Source organism: Chiloscyllium punctatum, chromosome 1 (genome assembly GCF_047496795.1).
Source record: "Chiloscyllium punctatum isolate Juve2018m chromosome 1, sChiPun1.3, whole genome shotgun sequence".
NCBI lineage: Eukaryota > Metazoa > Chordata > Chondrichthyes > Orectolobiformes > Hemiscylliidae > Chiloscyllium > Chiloscyllium punctatum.
The window spans coordinates 169,778,537-169,793,917 of record NC_092739.1 but is presented as its reverse complement, the minus strand read 5'-3'; the positions used below and the strand labels follow the sequence as shown (position 1 = coordinate 169,793,917).

At 48.3% G+C, this 15,381-nt stretch overlaps 1 protein-coding gene across 1 annotated transcript in view; it reads left to right on the top strand.

The window, feature by feature from the left end:
- The window catches only part of LOC140480726 (disintegrin and metalloproteinase domain-containing protein 12-like), a 545,040-nt gene that overhangs the window by 370,800 nt on the left and 158,859 nt on the right, over window positions 1-15,381 (top strand). The window contains exon 20 of the mRNA XM_072576009.1: window positions 9,387-9,452. Within this exon, the coding sequence (XP_072432110.1) occupies window positions 9,387-9,452 (66 nt within the window). The remainder of the gene's footprint in view (window positions 1-9,386; window positions 9,453-15,381) is intronic.

The window sequence follows — 15,381 nt, the reverse complement described above, 5'->3', positions numbered from 1 at the left end:
ATGAGCATCACTAAATCCCCACTGTCAACATCCTTCTGATTAACATTGACCAGAACTCAACTGGACTCACAGTGGCTCTGAGAGTGAGTCAGAGGCTGGGAATCCTGTGATGAGGAACCCGCCTCCTGCCTCATCGAAGCTTGTCCACCATCTACACGACCCAAGTCAGGAGGCTGATGGAATACTCCCCATTAGCCTGGATGGGTGCAGGCCCATCAACACTCAAGGAGGTTGACACCACCCATGAGAAAGCAACTCTACATCCAGAAACACCCACTCCCTCCACCACAGAGTCTCAGGAGCCACAGTATGTGCTATCCACAAGGTGCACTGCAGGGATTCACCAAAGATCCTCAGACAGCACTTTCCGAACCCACTTCCATTGAGAAGCACAAAGGCAGCAGGTACATGGGAACATCATCACCTGTAAATTCCTCTCTAAGCCCCTCACCATCCTGACTTGGAAATATAGTGCCATTCCTTCACTGTCACTGAGTCAAAATCTTGGAGTTCCCTCCCTCAGGGCATTGTGGGTCTGCCTACAGCACATGAACTGCAGCAGTTTAAGAAGGTGCACCTTCTCAAGGGGCAACTAGGGACAGGCAATAAATACTGGCTCAGCCAGCGATCCCCATGTCCCACAAGTGAATAAAAAATCTAGCTGCTAATGAAGGCAGCTGATGGAGTTCCTGGAACTGAGCTTTCATATGTAATGTACAAGAAGGACAGGTTGCACCTCAATAGCAGGGACACCAATATCCTGGCAGAGCAGTTTGTCTTTGGGTTCACCCAACAAGGCCAAACGGGGCGAATCAGGGATAACAAAGGTACAGTCACTGTGATGGGGTGATAGTATAGGCTTCCCAATAACAAATGGGAGAGAGAGCAACAGATATATAGACACATCATGGGAAGATGTCAAAACAATCAGGTTGTTGTAAGGAATGGTGTTTACCTCCCCAATATTGACCGGGACTCCCTTAGTGCCAGGTGCTTCGATAGGACAGAGTTGTTTCAATGAATCCAGGAGGAGATAGTCCAACTGGGGAAGGGGCTGAACTGGACACAAAACCAGAAATTGCTGGAAAAGCTCAGCAGGTCTGGCAGCATTGATGGAGAGAAATCAGAGTGAACATTTCAGGTCGAATGGTGCTTGAACAATGCTGCCAGACCTTTCTGACAAATTCTGGTTTTGGTTCGGAATTTCGAGGATCTGCAGTTCTTTTGGTTTCTCTTGGGCCCACTCGATCTTGTATTGGAGAATCAGTCTGGCACTGTGAGTGGGGTCTCAGGGGGGCAGAAGGTTGGCCAGAGTGAGCATAATACCGGAACTGGTTTAATAGGTAGAGATCAGGATAAGCACAGCAGGTCAGGCAGCATTTGAGGAGCAGGAAAATTGACACTTCGGGCAAAAGCCCTTCATCAGGAATATTCCTGATAAAGGGCTTTTACCCGAAATGTTGATTTTCCTACTTCTCAGATGCTGCTTGACCTGCTGTGCTTTTCCAGCACCACTCTCATCTAGACTCTGGTTTCCAGCATCTGCGGGTCATTGTTTTTAGCTCGAGATCAGGATAAGACTGATCCTCAGGTGAAAGTGTGAAATTGGAGGAAGGACAATCAAAACAACATCAGGCCCAGATTGGAGAAATGTGATTGGGGTGTCTGTTCAAGGGGAAGTGCACATCTGACATGTGTCTGGGAAAAGAAAAGGAAGCATTTGGAAGGTACCGGGAACACATTCCCAAGGCACTTGAAGAAGATAAAGGTATCAGTGAGCAGTGGGGCTGTGTAGCCTGGAGCTGAGTGAGCAGTGGGGTTGTGTAGCCTGGAGCTCAGTGAGCAGTGGGGCTGTGTAGCCTGGAGCTGAGTGAGCAGTGGGGCTGTGTAGCCTGGAGCTCAGTGAGCAGTGGGGCTGTGTAGCCTGGAGCTGAGTGAGCAGTGGGGTTGTACAGCCTGGGGCTCAGTGAGCAGTGGGGTTGTACAGCCTGGAGCTAAGTGAGCAGTGGGGTTGTGTAGCCTGGAGCTCAGTGAGCAGTGGGGTTGTGTAGCCTGGAGCTCAGTGAGCAGTGGGGTTGTACAGCCTGGAGCTCAGTGAGCTGTGGGGTTGTACAGCCTGGGGCTCAGTGAGCAGTGGGGTTGTGTAGCCTGGGGCTCAGTGAGCAGTGGGGTTGTATAGCCTGGGGCTCAGTGAGCAGTGGGGTTGTATAGCCTGGGGCTCAGTGAGCAGTGGTGTTGTGTAGCCTGGAGCTCAGTGAGCAGTGGGGCTGTGTAGCCTGGAGCTGAGTGAGCAGTGGGGCTGTGTAGCCTGGAGCTGAGTGAGCAGTGGGGTTGTGTAGCCTGGAGCTCAGTGAGCAGTGGGGCTGTGTAGCCTGGAGCTGAGTGAGCAGTGGGGCTGTGTAGCCTGGAGCTGAGTGAGCAGTGGGGCTGTGTAGCCTGGAGCTCAGTGAGCTGTGGGGCTGTGTAGCCTGGAGCTGAGTGAGCAGTGGGGCTGTGTAGCCTGGAGCTGAGTGAGCAGTGGGGCTGTGTAGCCTGGAGCTCAGTGAGCAGTGGGGTTGTGTAGCCTGGAGCTCAGTGAGCAGTGGGGTTGTACAGCCTGGAGCTCAGTGAGCTGTGGGGTTGTACAGCCTGGGGCTCAGTGAGCAGTGGGGTTGTACAGCCTGGAGCTCAGTGAGCAGTGGGGTTGTGTAGCCTGGAGCTCAGTGAGCAGTGGGGTTATACAGCCTGGAGCTCAGTGAGCAGTGGGGTTTTACAGGCTGGAGCTAAGTGAGCAGTGGGGTTGTGTAGCCTGGAGCTCAGTGAGCAGTGGGGTTATACAGCCTGGAGCTCAGTGAGCAGTGGGGTTATACAGCCTGGAGCTCAGTGAGCAGTGGGGTTGTGTAGCCTGGAGCTCAGTGAGCAGTGGGGTTGTGTAGCCTGGAGCTCAGTGAGCAGTGGGGTTGTGTAGCCTGGAGCTCAGTGAGCAGTGGGGTTGTGTAGCCTGGAGCTCAGTGAGCAGTGGGGCTGTGTAGCCTGGAGCTGAGTGAGCAGTGGGGTTGTACAGCCTGGGGCTCAGTGAGCAGTGGGGTTGTACAGCCTGGGGCTCAGTGAGCAGTGGGGTTGTACAGCCTGGAGCTCAGTGAGCAGTGGGGTTGTACAGCCTGGGGCTCAGTGAGCAATGGGGTTGTGTAGCCTGGGGCTCAGTGAGCAGTGGGGTTGTATAGCCTGGGGCTCAGTGAGCAGTGGGGTTGTATAGCCTGGGGCTCAGTGAGCAGTGGGGTTGTACAGTCTGGACCTCAGTGAGCAGTGGGGTTGTACAGCCTGGGGCTCAGTGAGCAATAGGGTTGTGTAGCCTGGAACTCAGTGAGCAGTGCGGTTATACAGCCTGGAGCTGAGTGAGCAGTGGGGTTGTACAGCCTGGAGCTCAGTGAGCAGTGGGGTTGTACAGCCTGCAGCTCAGTGAGCAGTGGGGTTGTACAGCCTGGAGCTGAGAGAGCAGTGGGGTTGTACAGCCTGGAGCTCAGTGAGCAGTGGGGTTGTACAGCCTGGAGCTCAGTGAGCAGTGGGATTGTACAGCCTGGAGCTCAGTGAGCAGTGGGGTTGTACAGCCTGGAGCTCAGTGAGCAGTGGGGTTGTACAGCCTGGAGCTCAGCAAGCAGTGGGGTTGTACAGACTGGAGCTCAGTGAGCAGTGGGGTTGTACAGCCTGGAGCTCAGTGAGCAGTGGGGTTGTACAGCCTGGAGCTCAGTGAGCAGTGGGGTTGTACAGCCTTGAGCTCAGTGAGCAGTGGGGTTGTACAGCCTGGAGCTCAGTGAGCAGTGGGGTTGTACAGCCTGGAACTCAGTGAGCAGTGGGGTTGTACAGCCTGGAGCTCAGTGAGCTGTGGGGTTGTACAGCCTGGAGCTCAGTAAGCAGTGGGGTTGTGTAGCCTGGGGCTCAGTGAGCAGTGGGGTTATACAGCCTGGAGCTCAGTGAGCAGTGGGGTTGTGTAGCCTGGAGCTCAGTGAGCAGTGGGGTTGTGTAGCCTGGAGCTCAGTGAGCAGTGGGGTTGTGTAGCCTGGAGCTCAGTGAGCAGTGGGGTTGTGTAGCCTGGAGCTCAGTGAGCAGTGGGGTTGTACAGCCTGGAGCTCAGTGAGCAGTGGGGTAGTGTAGCCTGGAGCTCAGTGAGCAGTGGGGTTGTGTAGCCTGGAGCTCAGTGAGCAGTGGGGTTGTACAGCCTGGAGCTCAGTGAGCAGTGGGGTTGTACAGCCTGGAGCTCAGTGAGCAGGGGGGTTGTACAGGCTGGAGCTCAGTGAGCAGTGGGGTTGTATAGCCTGGAGCTCAGTGAGCTGTGGGGTTGTACAGCCTGGAGCTCAGTGAGCAGTGGGGTTGTGTAGCCTGGGGCTCAGTGAGCTGTGGGGTTGTACAGCCTGGAGCTCAGTGAGCAGTGGGGTTGTGTAGCCTGGGGCTCAGTGAGCAGTGGGGTTGTGTAGCCTGGAGCTCAGTGAGCAGTGGGGTTATACAGCCTGGAGCTCAGTGAGCAGTGGGGTTGTGTAGCCTGGGGCTCAGTGAGCAGTGGGGTTATACAGCCTGGAGCTCAGTGAGCAGTGGGGTTGTGTAGCCTGGAGCTCAGTGAGCAGTGGGGTTGTGTAGCCTGGAGCTCAGTGAGCAGTGGGGTTATACAGCCTGGAGCTCAGTGAGCAGTGGGGTTGTACAGGCTCGAGCTAAGTGAGCAGTGGGGTTGTGTAGCCTGGAGCTCAGTGAGCAGTGGGGTTATACAGCCTGGAGCTCAGTGAGCAGTGGGGTTGTACAGCCTGGAGCTCAGTGAGCAGTGGGGTTGTGTAGCCTGGAGCTCAGTGAGCAGTGGGGTTGTGTAGCCTGGAGCTCAGTGAGCAGTGGGGTTGTGTAGCCTGGAGCTCAGTGAGCAGTGGGGTTGTGTAGCCTGGAGCTCAGTGAGCAGTGGGGTTGTGTAGCCTGGAGCTCAGTGAGCAGTGGGGTTGTACAGCCTGGAGCTCAGTGAGCAGTGGGGTAGTGTAGCCTGGAGCTCAGTGAGCAGTGGGGTTGTGTAGCCTGGAGCTCAGTGAGCAGTGGGGTTGTACAGCCTGGAGCTCAGTGAGCAGTGGGGTAGTGTAGCCTGGAGCTCAGTGAGCAGTGGGGTAGTGTAGCCTGGAGCTCAGTGAGCAGTGGGGATGTACAGCCTGGAGCTCAGTGAGCAGTGGGGTTGTACAGCCTGGAGCTCAGTGAGCAGTGGGGTTGTACAGCCTGGAGCTCAGTGAGCAGTGGGGTTATACAGCCTGGTGCTCAGTGAGCAGTGGGGTAGTGTAGCCTGGAGCTCAGTGAGCAGTGGGATTGTACAGCCTGGAGCTCAGTGAGCTGTGGGTCTGTACAGCCTGGAGCTCAGTGAGCAGTGGGGTAGTGTAGCCTGGAGCTCAGTGAGCAGTGGGATTGTACAGCCTGGAGCTCAGTGAGCTGTGGGGTTGTACAGACTGTAGCTCAGTGAGCAGTGGGGTTGTACAGGGATCAGTTCTGGGACCTTTGTCCTTTGTGATGTATATTAATGACTTGGATGAGGAAGTGGAAGGCTGGGTTAGTAATTTTGCCGATGACATGAAGTTTGGTGGCATGGTGGATCCTGTATAGGGCTTTGTGGGTTGCAACAGGACATTGACAGAATCCAGGTCAAATTTGAAATTAGAATACAGGGTTTAAGACATGATTCTGACAGTGTGGAGTAAAATAGGGACTTTGGGTTTGTTGTCCTTAGATCCCTCAAAATTCCCACCCAAGTTGATAGGATTGTTAAGAATGTGTATGGTGTGTTGACTTTCATTAGCAGGGGGATTGAATTTAAGTGCCACAGGTTTTGCTGCATCTCTATCGAGCTCTGATTAGACTGCACTTGGGATATTGTGTCCAAGTCTGGTCGTCTCATTATTGGAAGCTGTGGAAGCTTTAGAGAGGGTGCAGAGGAGATTTCCCAGGATGCTGCCTGGACTGGAGGGCCTGCCTTATGAAGAAAGGTTGGGGGAGCTAGGACTTTTCTCATTAGAGTGAAGAAGGATGAGAGGTGACTTGATAGAGGTGTACAGAATAATGACAGGCATTGATAGACTGGATAGACAGACACTTTTTCCCAGGGCGGAAATGTCCATCATGAGGGACTATAATTTTAAGGTGATTGGAGGAAGGTTTAGGGGAGATGTCAGAGGTGGGTCCTTTACACAGAGAGGCTGGGTGTGTGGAATGCATTGCCGGAAGTGGAAGTAGAGTCAGAGACATTTGGGACATTTAAGTGACTCTTGGATAGACACATGGATGGTAGTTTAGATCAGAGTGGAGCTGGAAAAGCACAGCAGGTCAGGCAGCATCCGAGGAGCAGGAGAATCGACGTTTCAGGCAAAAGCCATAAGACCATAAGACATAGGAGTGGAAGTAAGGCCATTCGGCCCATCGAGTCCACTCCACCATTCAATCATGGCTGCTGGGCACTTCAACTCCACTTACCCGCATTCTCCCCTTAGCCCTTAATTCCCCAAGACAACAAGAATCTATCAATCTCTGCCTTGAAGACATTTAGCGTCCCGGCCTCCACTGCACTCTACGGCAATGAATTCCACAGGCCCACCACTCTCTGGCTGAAGAAATGTCTCCGCATTTCTGTTCTGAATTGACCCCCTCTAATTCTAAGGCTGTGTCCACGGGTCCTCGTCTCCTCACCTAACGGAAACAATTTCCTAGCATCTACCCTTTCCAAGCCATGTATTATCTTGTACGTCTCTATTAAGTCTCCCCTTAATCTTCTAAACTCCAATGAATATAATCCCAGGATCCTCAGCCTTTCCTCATATGTTAGACCTACCATTCCAGGGATCATCCGGGTGAATCTCCGCTGGACACGTTCCAGTGCCAGTATATCCTTCCTGAGGTGTGGGGACCAAAACTGGACACAGTACTCCAAATGGGGCCTAACCAGAGCTTTATAAAGTCTCAGTAGCACAACGGTGCTTTTCTATTCCAACCCTCTTGAGATAAGTGATAACATTGCATTTGCTTTCTTAATCACGGACTCAACCTGCATGTTGACCTTTAGAGAATCCTCGACTAGCACTCCCCAATCCCTTTGTACTTTGGCTTTACGAATTTTCTCACCGTTTAGAAAGTAGTCTGTGCTTTTATTCTTTTTGCCAAGGTGCAAGACCTCGCATTTGTTCACGTTGAATTCCATCAGCCATTTCCTGGACCACTCTCCCAAACTGTCTAGATCCTTCTGCAGCCTCCCCACTTCCTTAGTACTACCTGCCTGTCCACCTATCTTCGTATCATTGCCAAACTTCCCTAGAATGCCCCCAGTCCCTTCATCCAGATCATTAATATATAATGCGAACAGCTGTGGCCCCAACACTGAACCCTGCGGGACACCGCTCGTCACCGGCTGCCATTCTGAAAAAGAACCTTTTATCCCAACTCTCTGCCTTCTGTCAGACAGCCAATCCTCAATCCATCCCAGTAGCTCACCTCGAACACCATGGGCCCTCACCTTGCTCAGCAGCCTCCCGTGTGGCACCTTATCAAAGGCCTTTTGGAAGTCTAGATAGACCACATCCACTGGGTTTCCCTGGTCTAACCTACTTGTCACCTCTTCAAAGAATACCAACAGGTTTGTCAGGCATGACCTCCCCTTAGTAAATCCATGTTGACTTGTTCTAATCAGACTCTGCTCTTCTAAGAATTTAGAAACCTCATCCTTAATGATGGATTCTAGAATTTTACCAACAACCGAGGTTAGGCTAATTGGCCTATAATTTTCCATCTTTTGTCTTGATCCTTTCTTGAACAATGGGGTTACAACCGCGATCTTCCAATCATCCGGGACTTTCCCTGACTCCAGTGACTCTTGAAAGATGTCAACCAATGCCTCCGCTATTTCCTCAGCCACCTCTCTCAGAACTTTAGGATGTATCCCATCGGGGCCAGGAGATTTATCAATTTTAAGACTTTTTAGCTTTTCTAGCACTATCTCTTTTGTAATGACAACCATACTCAACTCAGCCCCCTGACTCCCTTTAATTGTTGGGATATTACTCATGTCTTCCACTGTGAAGGAATAGAGGAAAATAGTGCAATTTCGAGTATGTAGGTTAGTCTGATCTTAGAGTAGGATAAAAGTCCGGAATAACATTGAGGGCAAAAGCACCTGTACTGTGCTGTACTACTTTGTGTTCTATGAATCAGAAAAGAACTTAAGCCAGGAATTAGGAAGGCAAAGAGGGACCATGAAGTGGGAAGTAGGATTGAGGAGAATCCCAGGGCATTTTATATACAGAGATGGAGCAAGAAGGCAAATCGAGAAAGGATATGTTCACTCAAGGACAAAGGTGGGGGTTTCTGTTTGGAGCTGGGGGTAGTGAGTGAGGTCCTTCATGAGTACTTTGTATCAGTATCAGATATGGATCAAGGCAAGATTAAGGAGGGATATGTTGTAGGAAAGAAGGAAGCGATGTTGGATGTCTTAAAAAAACAACATGAAGGTGGATAAGCACCCAGGGTCTCATGGGATCTGTTCCATCGGGAGGAAAGGGAAGAGTTTGCTGGGTCCTTGAGAGAGATCTTTGCATCCTCTTTATCCACAGGAGACTAGAGAATAGCCAATGTTGTTCCTTTGTTTAAGAGGGAAACAGGGTAATCCAGGAATTTATAGACTAGTGAGCCCAACATCAGAGGCAGTGATATTATTTGAGAAGATTTTCAAGGATAGTACAGAAGAGGCCTTTTGGCCTATGAATTCTGTAACCAATCAATTTTCAATGATCTATTCTACTCCCACTTTCCGCACTTGACCTGTTATATCTGGGTTCACTGACAGAACACAAGGTAGACAGCAGATAACCTTGTCCATATCTCAACTCCACAGTCAGTGTTAGACTGTGTCCCTTCGATCCCACCTCTGGGTTACCTCACCTACACAATTACACATATAATAAGGTCCTTAGCCTTCAGTATTATTACATTTCAGTTGCTCACCCGAATACATTTTAAAGTTTGTGAGGTTTCTCGCCTCAACTACCCTCCCAGGGAGTGCATTCCAAACTCCACCACCTTCTGGGAGTAAAAGTCCTCCCTCAAATCTCCTCTCACCCTCCTGTCTTTAATTTTAAAATTGGGGCATCTTGTTCTTGGCCCTTCAACAAAGGGAATAGGTGTTTTCTATTCACTCTGTCCCTGCCCCTTATAATCGGACACATCTCTATCACATCTCCCCTCAACATTCTCTTCTCCAAAGAAAACAATCCAACTTCATCCAGCCTCTGTGAGAAACTCTGATCTCCTGTGAGGTTCATGTTGAGCTCACAGTCTCACTCCCGAGGCACCAATGCAGGAACAGGATCCCACATTCACTGAGATTGTTTCTGTTTGTTCCTTTCCAACAGTTGCCACAACACCCACAACTACAATTCCCACAACAGAGGCTCCGACAACTACTGAAGAGACAACAGGTTAGTAAACCTCTCTAACAAACTCTCACATTTCATGCACATTCAATGAATATGATTTACTGTACAATGTTCACTAGACCTGGCTAATTTGGCTACTCTTGGGGCTGACACTTACCTCATATCCCAGGATTCCGTTGGGCCTCAGAAGGTAAGAAGCATTGTCTCCTCCTTACTTGGAATAGCCAGAAGAAATAACAGGAATGCAGAGTACTGGACTAATAGTAAAATTCTTGGCAGTGTAGATGAACAGAGAGACCTCAGTGCCCAGGTGCATAAATCCCTGAAAGTTGCCACCCAGGTTGATATGGTTGTTATGAAGGCATATGGTGTGTTGCCATTTATTGGTAGAGGGATTGAGTTTCGGAGCCATGAGGTCATGCTGCAGCTGTACAAGACACTGTGCCACGCCTGGAGTATTGCGTACTGGTCTCCCCATTTTAGGATCTGGAACCTGGAGATTGACTAGAATATTGCCTGGTATGGAAGGAAGGTCTTACGAGGAAAGGCTGAGGGAACTGGGGCTGTGTTTGTTGGAGAGAAGAAAGATGAGAGGTGACTTAATTGAGATGTGTAATATAATCCGAGGGTTAGATAGGGTAAACAGTGAGACCCTTTTTCCTCAGGTGGTGATGCCTAACATGAGGGGCATACTTTAATTTGAGTTTGAATTTGAATTTATTCTCATATGTACTGAGGCACAGTGAAAAGCTTTGTCTTGTGAGCAATACATGCAGATCACAGAGTTAAGTAGCATGTTTCATCGCCATCTGAGATTTGACTGACTATGGTGGTATCATCAGCGAACTTATAAATGGCATTTGTCTGGTATTTGGCAATGCAGTCATGGATATCCAGTGAGTACAGTGGGAGGCTGAGTATGCACCCCAAACTGAGGGGTGATAGATTTAGGGCAGATATCAGACATTGTTTCTTTACTCAGAGAGTAGTAGGGGTATGGAATGGCCTGCCTGCAACAGTAGCAGGCTCACCAACATTAAGGGTATTTAAATGGGTATTGAATATACATATGGATAATAATGGAACAGTGTAGGTTAGATGGGCATCAGATTAATATCACAGATTGGTACAACATCAAGGGCTGAAGGGCCTGTACTGCACTGTAACGTTCTATATTCTAAATCTGTCTATGTCCCAATTCTCTGTCAAAATGACAAACTCTCTATAGTTTGACAGAGTTTTACATGGATTCATGCTGATACGCTCAAAGCTGCTTTCAAGATCCCTCAAAGTTGCCACTGACGTTGATAGGGTTGAGAAGGCAGATGTGATAAAAATCTTTAAGAACCTGAGGATAGACTGGATATACCCAAGGTTTCTACAGAAAACAAAGGAAGAGATTACTGCACCTTCAGTGATGATCTTTGCATCTTCACTGTCCACTGGAGTAGTGCCAGATGACTGGGGGGTGGCAAATTGTTTTCCCTTGTTCAAGAAAGGGAATAGGGATTACCCTGGGGAATCAAAGACCAGTCTGTCGTATGTCGATGATGGGCAAATTATTAAAGAGATTTCTGACAGACAGGATTTATGATTATTTGGCAAATCATAGTTTGATTAGAGATAGCATAGCTTTATGAGGGGCAGGCCATGCCTCACGAACCATATTGAATTCTTTGAGGAAGTGACAAAACACATTGAAAAAGGTCGAGTAGTTGATGTGCTGTACATGGGTTTAGCAAGGTGTTTGATAAGGTTCCCCACGGTAAGCTCACTCAGAAAGTAAGGAGGCATGGGATACAAGGAAATCTTTCTGGCTACAGAATTGGCTGGCCCACGGAAGACAGAGGGTGCTGGTAGACGGAAAGTATTCAGCCTAGAGCTCGGTGACCAGTGGTGTTCAGCAGGGAGTGGTTCTGGAACCTCTGCTCTTTGTGATTTTTATAAATGACTTGGATGAGGAAGGGGAAGGGTGGGTTCGTAAGTTTACCGATGACACCAAGGTTGGTGGAGTGGTGTATAGTATGGAGAGCTGTTGTAGGTTGCAAAAGGACATTGCCAAGATACAGAACTGGGCTGAGAAGAGTCAGAGGGAGTTCAACCTGGAAAAGTGTGAAGTGATTCATTTTGGAAGGTTGAATTTAAAAGCAGATTACAGGGTTAAAGGCAGGATTCTTGGCAGCATGGAGGAACAAAGGGATCTTCGGTCCATGTCCATTGATCCCTCAAAGTTGCCACGCAAGTTGATAGGGTTGTTAAGAAGGTGTATGGTGTGTTGGCTTTCATTAGTAGGTGGATTGAGTTTAAAAGCTGCAAGGTTTTGCTGCAGCTCTATAGAGCCCTGGTTAGACCACACATGGAATATTGTGTTCAGTACTAGTTTCCTCATTATTGAAAGATGTGGAAGCTTTAGAGAGGGTGCAGAGGTGATTTCCCAGGATGCTGCCTGGACTGGAGGGCATGTCTTATGAAGAGAGGTTGAGGGAGCTCGGGCTTTTTTCATTGGAGTGAAGAAGAATGAAGGTGACTTGACAGAGGTGGACAAGATGGTGAGAGGCAAAGATAGTGTGGATGGCCAGAGACGTTTTCCCAGAGTGGACATGTCTATCACAAGGGGATATAATTTGAAAGTGATTGGAGGAAGGTTTAGGGGAGATGTCAGAGGTAGGTTCTTTACTCAGAGAGTGGTTCGTATGTGGAATGCATTGCCCGCGGTGGTAATAGAGTCAGTTATATTCCAGACATTTAAGTAACTCTTGGATAGGCACAGGGATGATAATAAAATGTAAGGTATGGATGTGAGCTTACAAAGTGGCAAAGACCAATGGGAAACTAGACAGTTTTGTGAAGGATAGGTCGTGCCTCACAAACCTTATTGAGTTCTTTGAGAAGGTGACCAAACAGGTAGATGAGAGTAAACTGGTTGATGTGGTGTATATGGATTTCAGCAAGGCGTTCGATAAGGTTCCCCACAGTAGGCTATTATACAAAATGTGGAGGAATGGGATTGTGGGAGACATAGCATTTTGGATCAGTAATTGGCTTGCTGAAAGAAGACAGGGGGTGGTGGTTGATGGGAAATGTTCATCCTGGAGTCCAGTTACCAGTGGTGAACCGCAAGGGTCGGTGTTGGGTCCACTGCTGTTCGACATTTTTATAAATGACCTGGATGAGGGTGTAGAAGGGTGGGTTAATAAATTTGCAGACGACACTAAGGTCGGTGGAGTTGTGGATAGTGACGAAGGATGTTGTAGGTTACAGAGAGACATAGATAAGCTGCAGAGCTGGACTGAGAGGTGGCAAATGGAGTTTAATGGGGACAAGTATGAGGTGATTCACTTTGGTCGGAGTAATCGGAATGCAAAGTACTGGGCTAATGGTAAGATTCTTGGTAGTGTAGATGAGTAGAGAGATTTCGGTGTCCAGGTACACAGATCGTTGAAAGTTGCCACCCAGGTTGACAGGGTTGTTAAGAAGGTATACAGTGTTTAAGCTTTTACTAATAGAGGGATCGAGTTCCGGAACCATGAGGTTACGCTGCAGCTGTACAAAACTCTGGTGTGGCCGCACTTGAAGTATTGTGTACAGTTCTGGTCACCGCATTATAAGGATGTGGAAGCTTTGGAAAGGATGCAGAGGAGATTTACTCGGATGTTGCCTGGTATGGAGGGAAGGTCTTACGAGGAAAGGCTGAGGGACTTGAGGCTGTTTTCATTAGAGAGAAGGAGGTTGAGAGGTGACTTAATAGAGACATATAAGATAATCAGAGGGTTAGATAGGGTGGGCAGGGAGAGCCTTTTTCCAGGTATGGGAACAGTGAGCACGAGGGGGCATAGCTTTAAATTGAGGGGTGATAGATATAGGACAGATGTCAGAGGTAGTTTCTTTACTCAGAGAGTAGTGAGGGTATGGAATGCTTTGCCTGCAATGGTAGTAGATTCGCCAACTTTAAGTACATTTAAGTCGTCATTGGACAAGCATATGGACGTACATGGAATAGTGTAGGTGGGATGGGCTTCAGATTGGTATGACAGGTCGACGCAACATCGAGGGCCGAAGGGCCTGTACTGCACTGTAATGTTCTATGTTCTATTGGGAAAGGTTTAAATGTCAATGGAAATCCACAAAAAGCAATAAAGAAAACTAGGATAGATGATCAGCGGTAACAAGCTGAGAATGTACAGACAGAATATAGCAAACGTTTCCTCCAAATATCTAAACTAAAAAGGAATGGCTGAGGTAAGCATTGGTCCTTCAGAGGATGTGAAGGGGGATTTAATAATAAGAAAAGAGAAAATAGCCGAGGCATTGAACAGCTGGTTTGTGTTGGTCTCACAGTGGAGGACACAAACAAAATGCCAGCAATTGCCAAGGAAACTAAGGTAGGTCATGAAAGAGGTAGTGTTGGACAAGCTAATGGAGCTAAAAGGTAGACAAGTCTCCTGGCCCTGATGGAATGCATCCCAGGCTACTAAAACAAACAGCAAATGCACTCGTGGTAATTTTCCAAAATTCTCTGGGCTATGGGGCAGTTCCACCAGATTAGTAAACAGCAAGTCTCATGCCACAGTTTAAAATAGGACGTCGGGAAAAGATGGGGATTTATAGGCCAGTTAGCTGAACTTCGGGAGTGGGGAATTTGCTTGAGTCAACTATCAAGGAAGACGGCATCAGGATGGAGGCTGTCCTGTTGGCAGACATACAGCATGGGTTCAGAAAGGGCAGGTCATGCTAAACTAATCTCCTGGAACTCTATGAAGACATTACGAGTGCAGTAAACAACAGTAGATATGGTGTATCTGGATTTCCAAAAGGCATTTGACAAGATGTTGCTCAAAGGCTGTTGTATATGATAAAGGTGCACTGTGTTGTGGGCAATGTATTAGCATGGAGACAAGATTGGTTAACCAATGGGAAGCAAAGAGTGGTAATAAATGAGTGATTTTCTGGTTGGTGATCAGTGATGAATCACATGCCTCAGGGATCAACGTTGGGACCACAATTGTTTCCAACTTACATTGATGATTTCGAGTTGGGGACCATATGTAGTGTGACAAAGTTTGCAGATGATACTGAGATGAACGGTAGACCAAAGTGTACAGACAATTTGCAGAGGGATAGAGGTAGTTTGAGTGAGTGGGCAAAGGTTTGTTAGATGGAGTACAATGTTGGTAAATGTGAAGTCATCCATTTTGGAAGGAATAACAGTGAAAAGGACTATTGCCTGAATGGTAAAAAACTGCAACAAGCTGCTATGCAGAGGGACCTGGGTGTCCTTGTACATGAATCATAGAAGGTTGATCTGCAGGTACGACAGGTAATTAGGAAGGCAAATGGGATTTTGTCCTTCATTGCTAAAGGGATTGAGATTAAAAGCAGGGAGGTGATGTTACAGCGGTATGGGGTGCTGGTGAGGCCACACCTGGAGTACTGTGTACAGTTTTGGTCTCCTTACTTGAGAAAGGATGTACTGGCTGTGGAGGGGCTGCAGAGGAGGTTCACTGGGTTCATTCCATCGTTAAGGGGTTTGGCTCATGAGGAGAGACTGAGTAGACTGGGAATATACTGATTGGAATTTTTAACAATGATGGGGGGATCTTATAGAAACATAAAATTATGAATGAAATAGATAAGATAGAAGGAGAGAGAATGTTTCCACTGGTGGGTAAACGAGGACAAGGCCTCAAAGTCAGGAGGAGCAGACTTGAGGACTGAATAGAGAAGGAACATCTTTACCCAGAAGGTTGTGAATCTGCCCAGTGAAATCAGAGTCATGGAGATATACAGCATGAAAACAGACCCTTCAGTCCAACTCATCCATGCTGACCAGATATCCTAACCTAATCTAGTCCCATTTGCCAGTCCATTGGCCTACCTGATCAAGGTCTCGTTGAACTCTGAGGTACACGACAGCTCCAATGTGGGTATCATCTGCAAACTTACTAACTATACCTCCTATATCACATCCAAA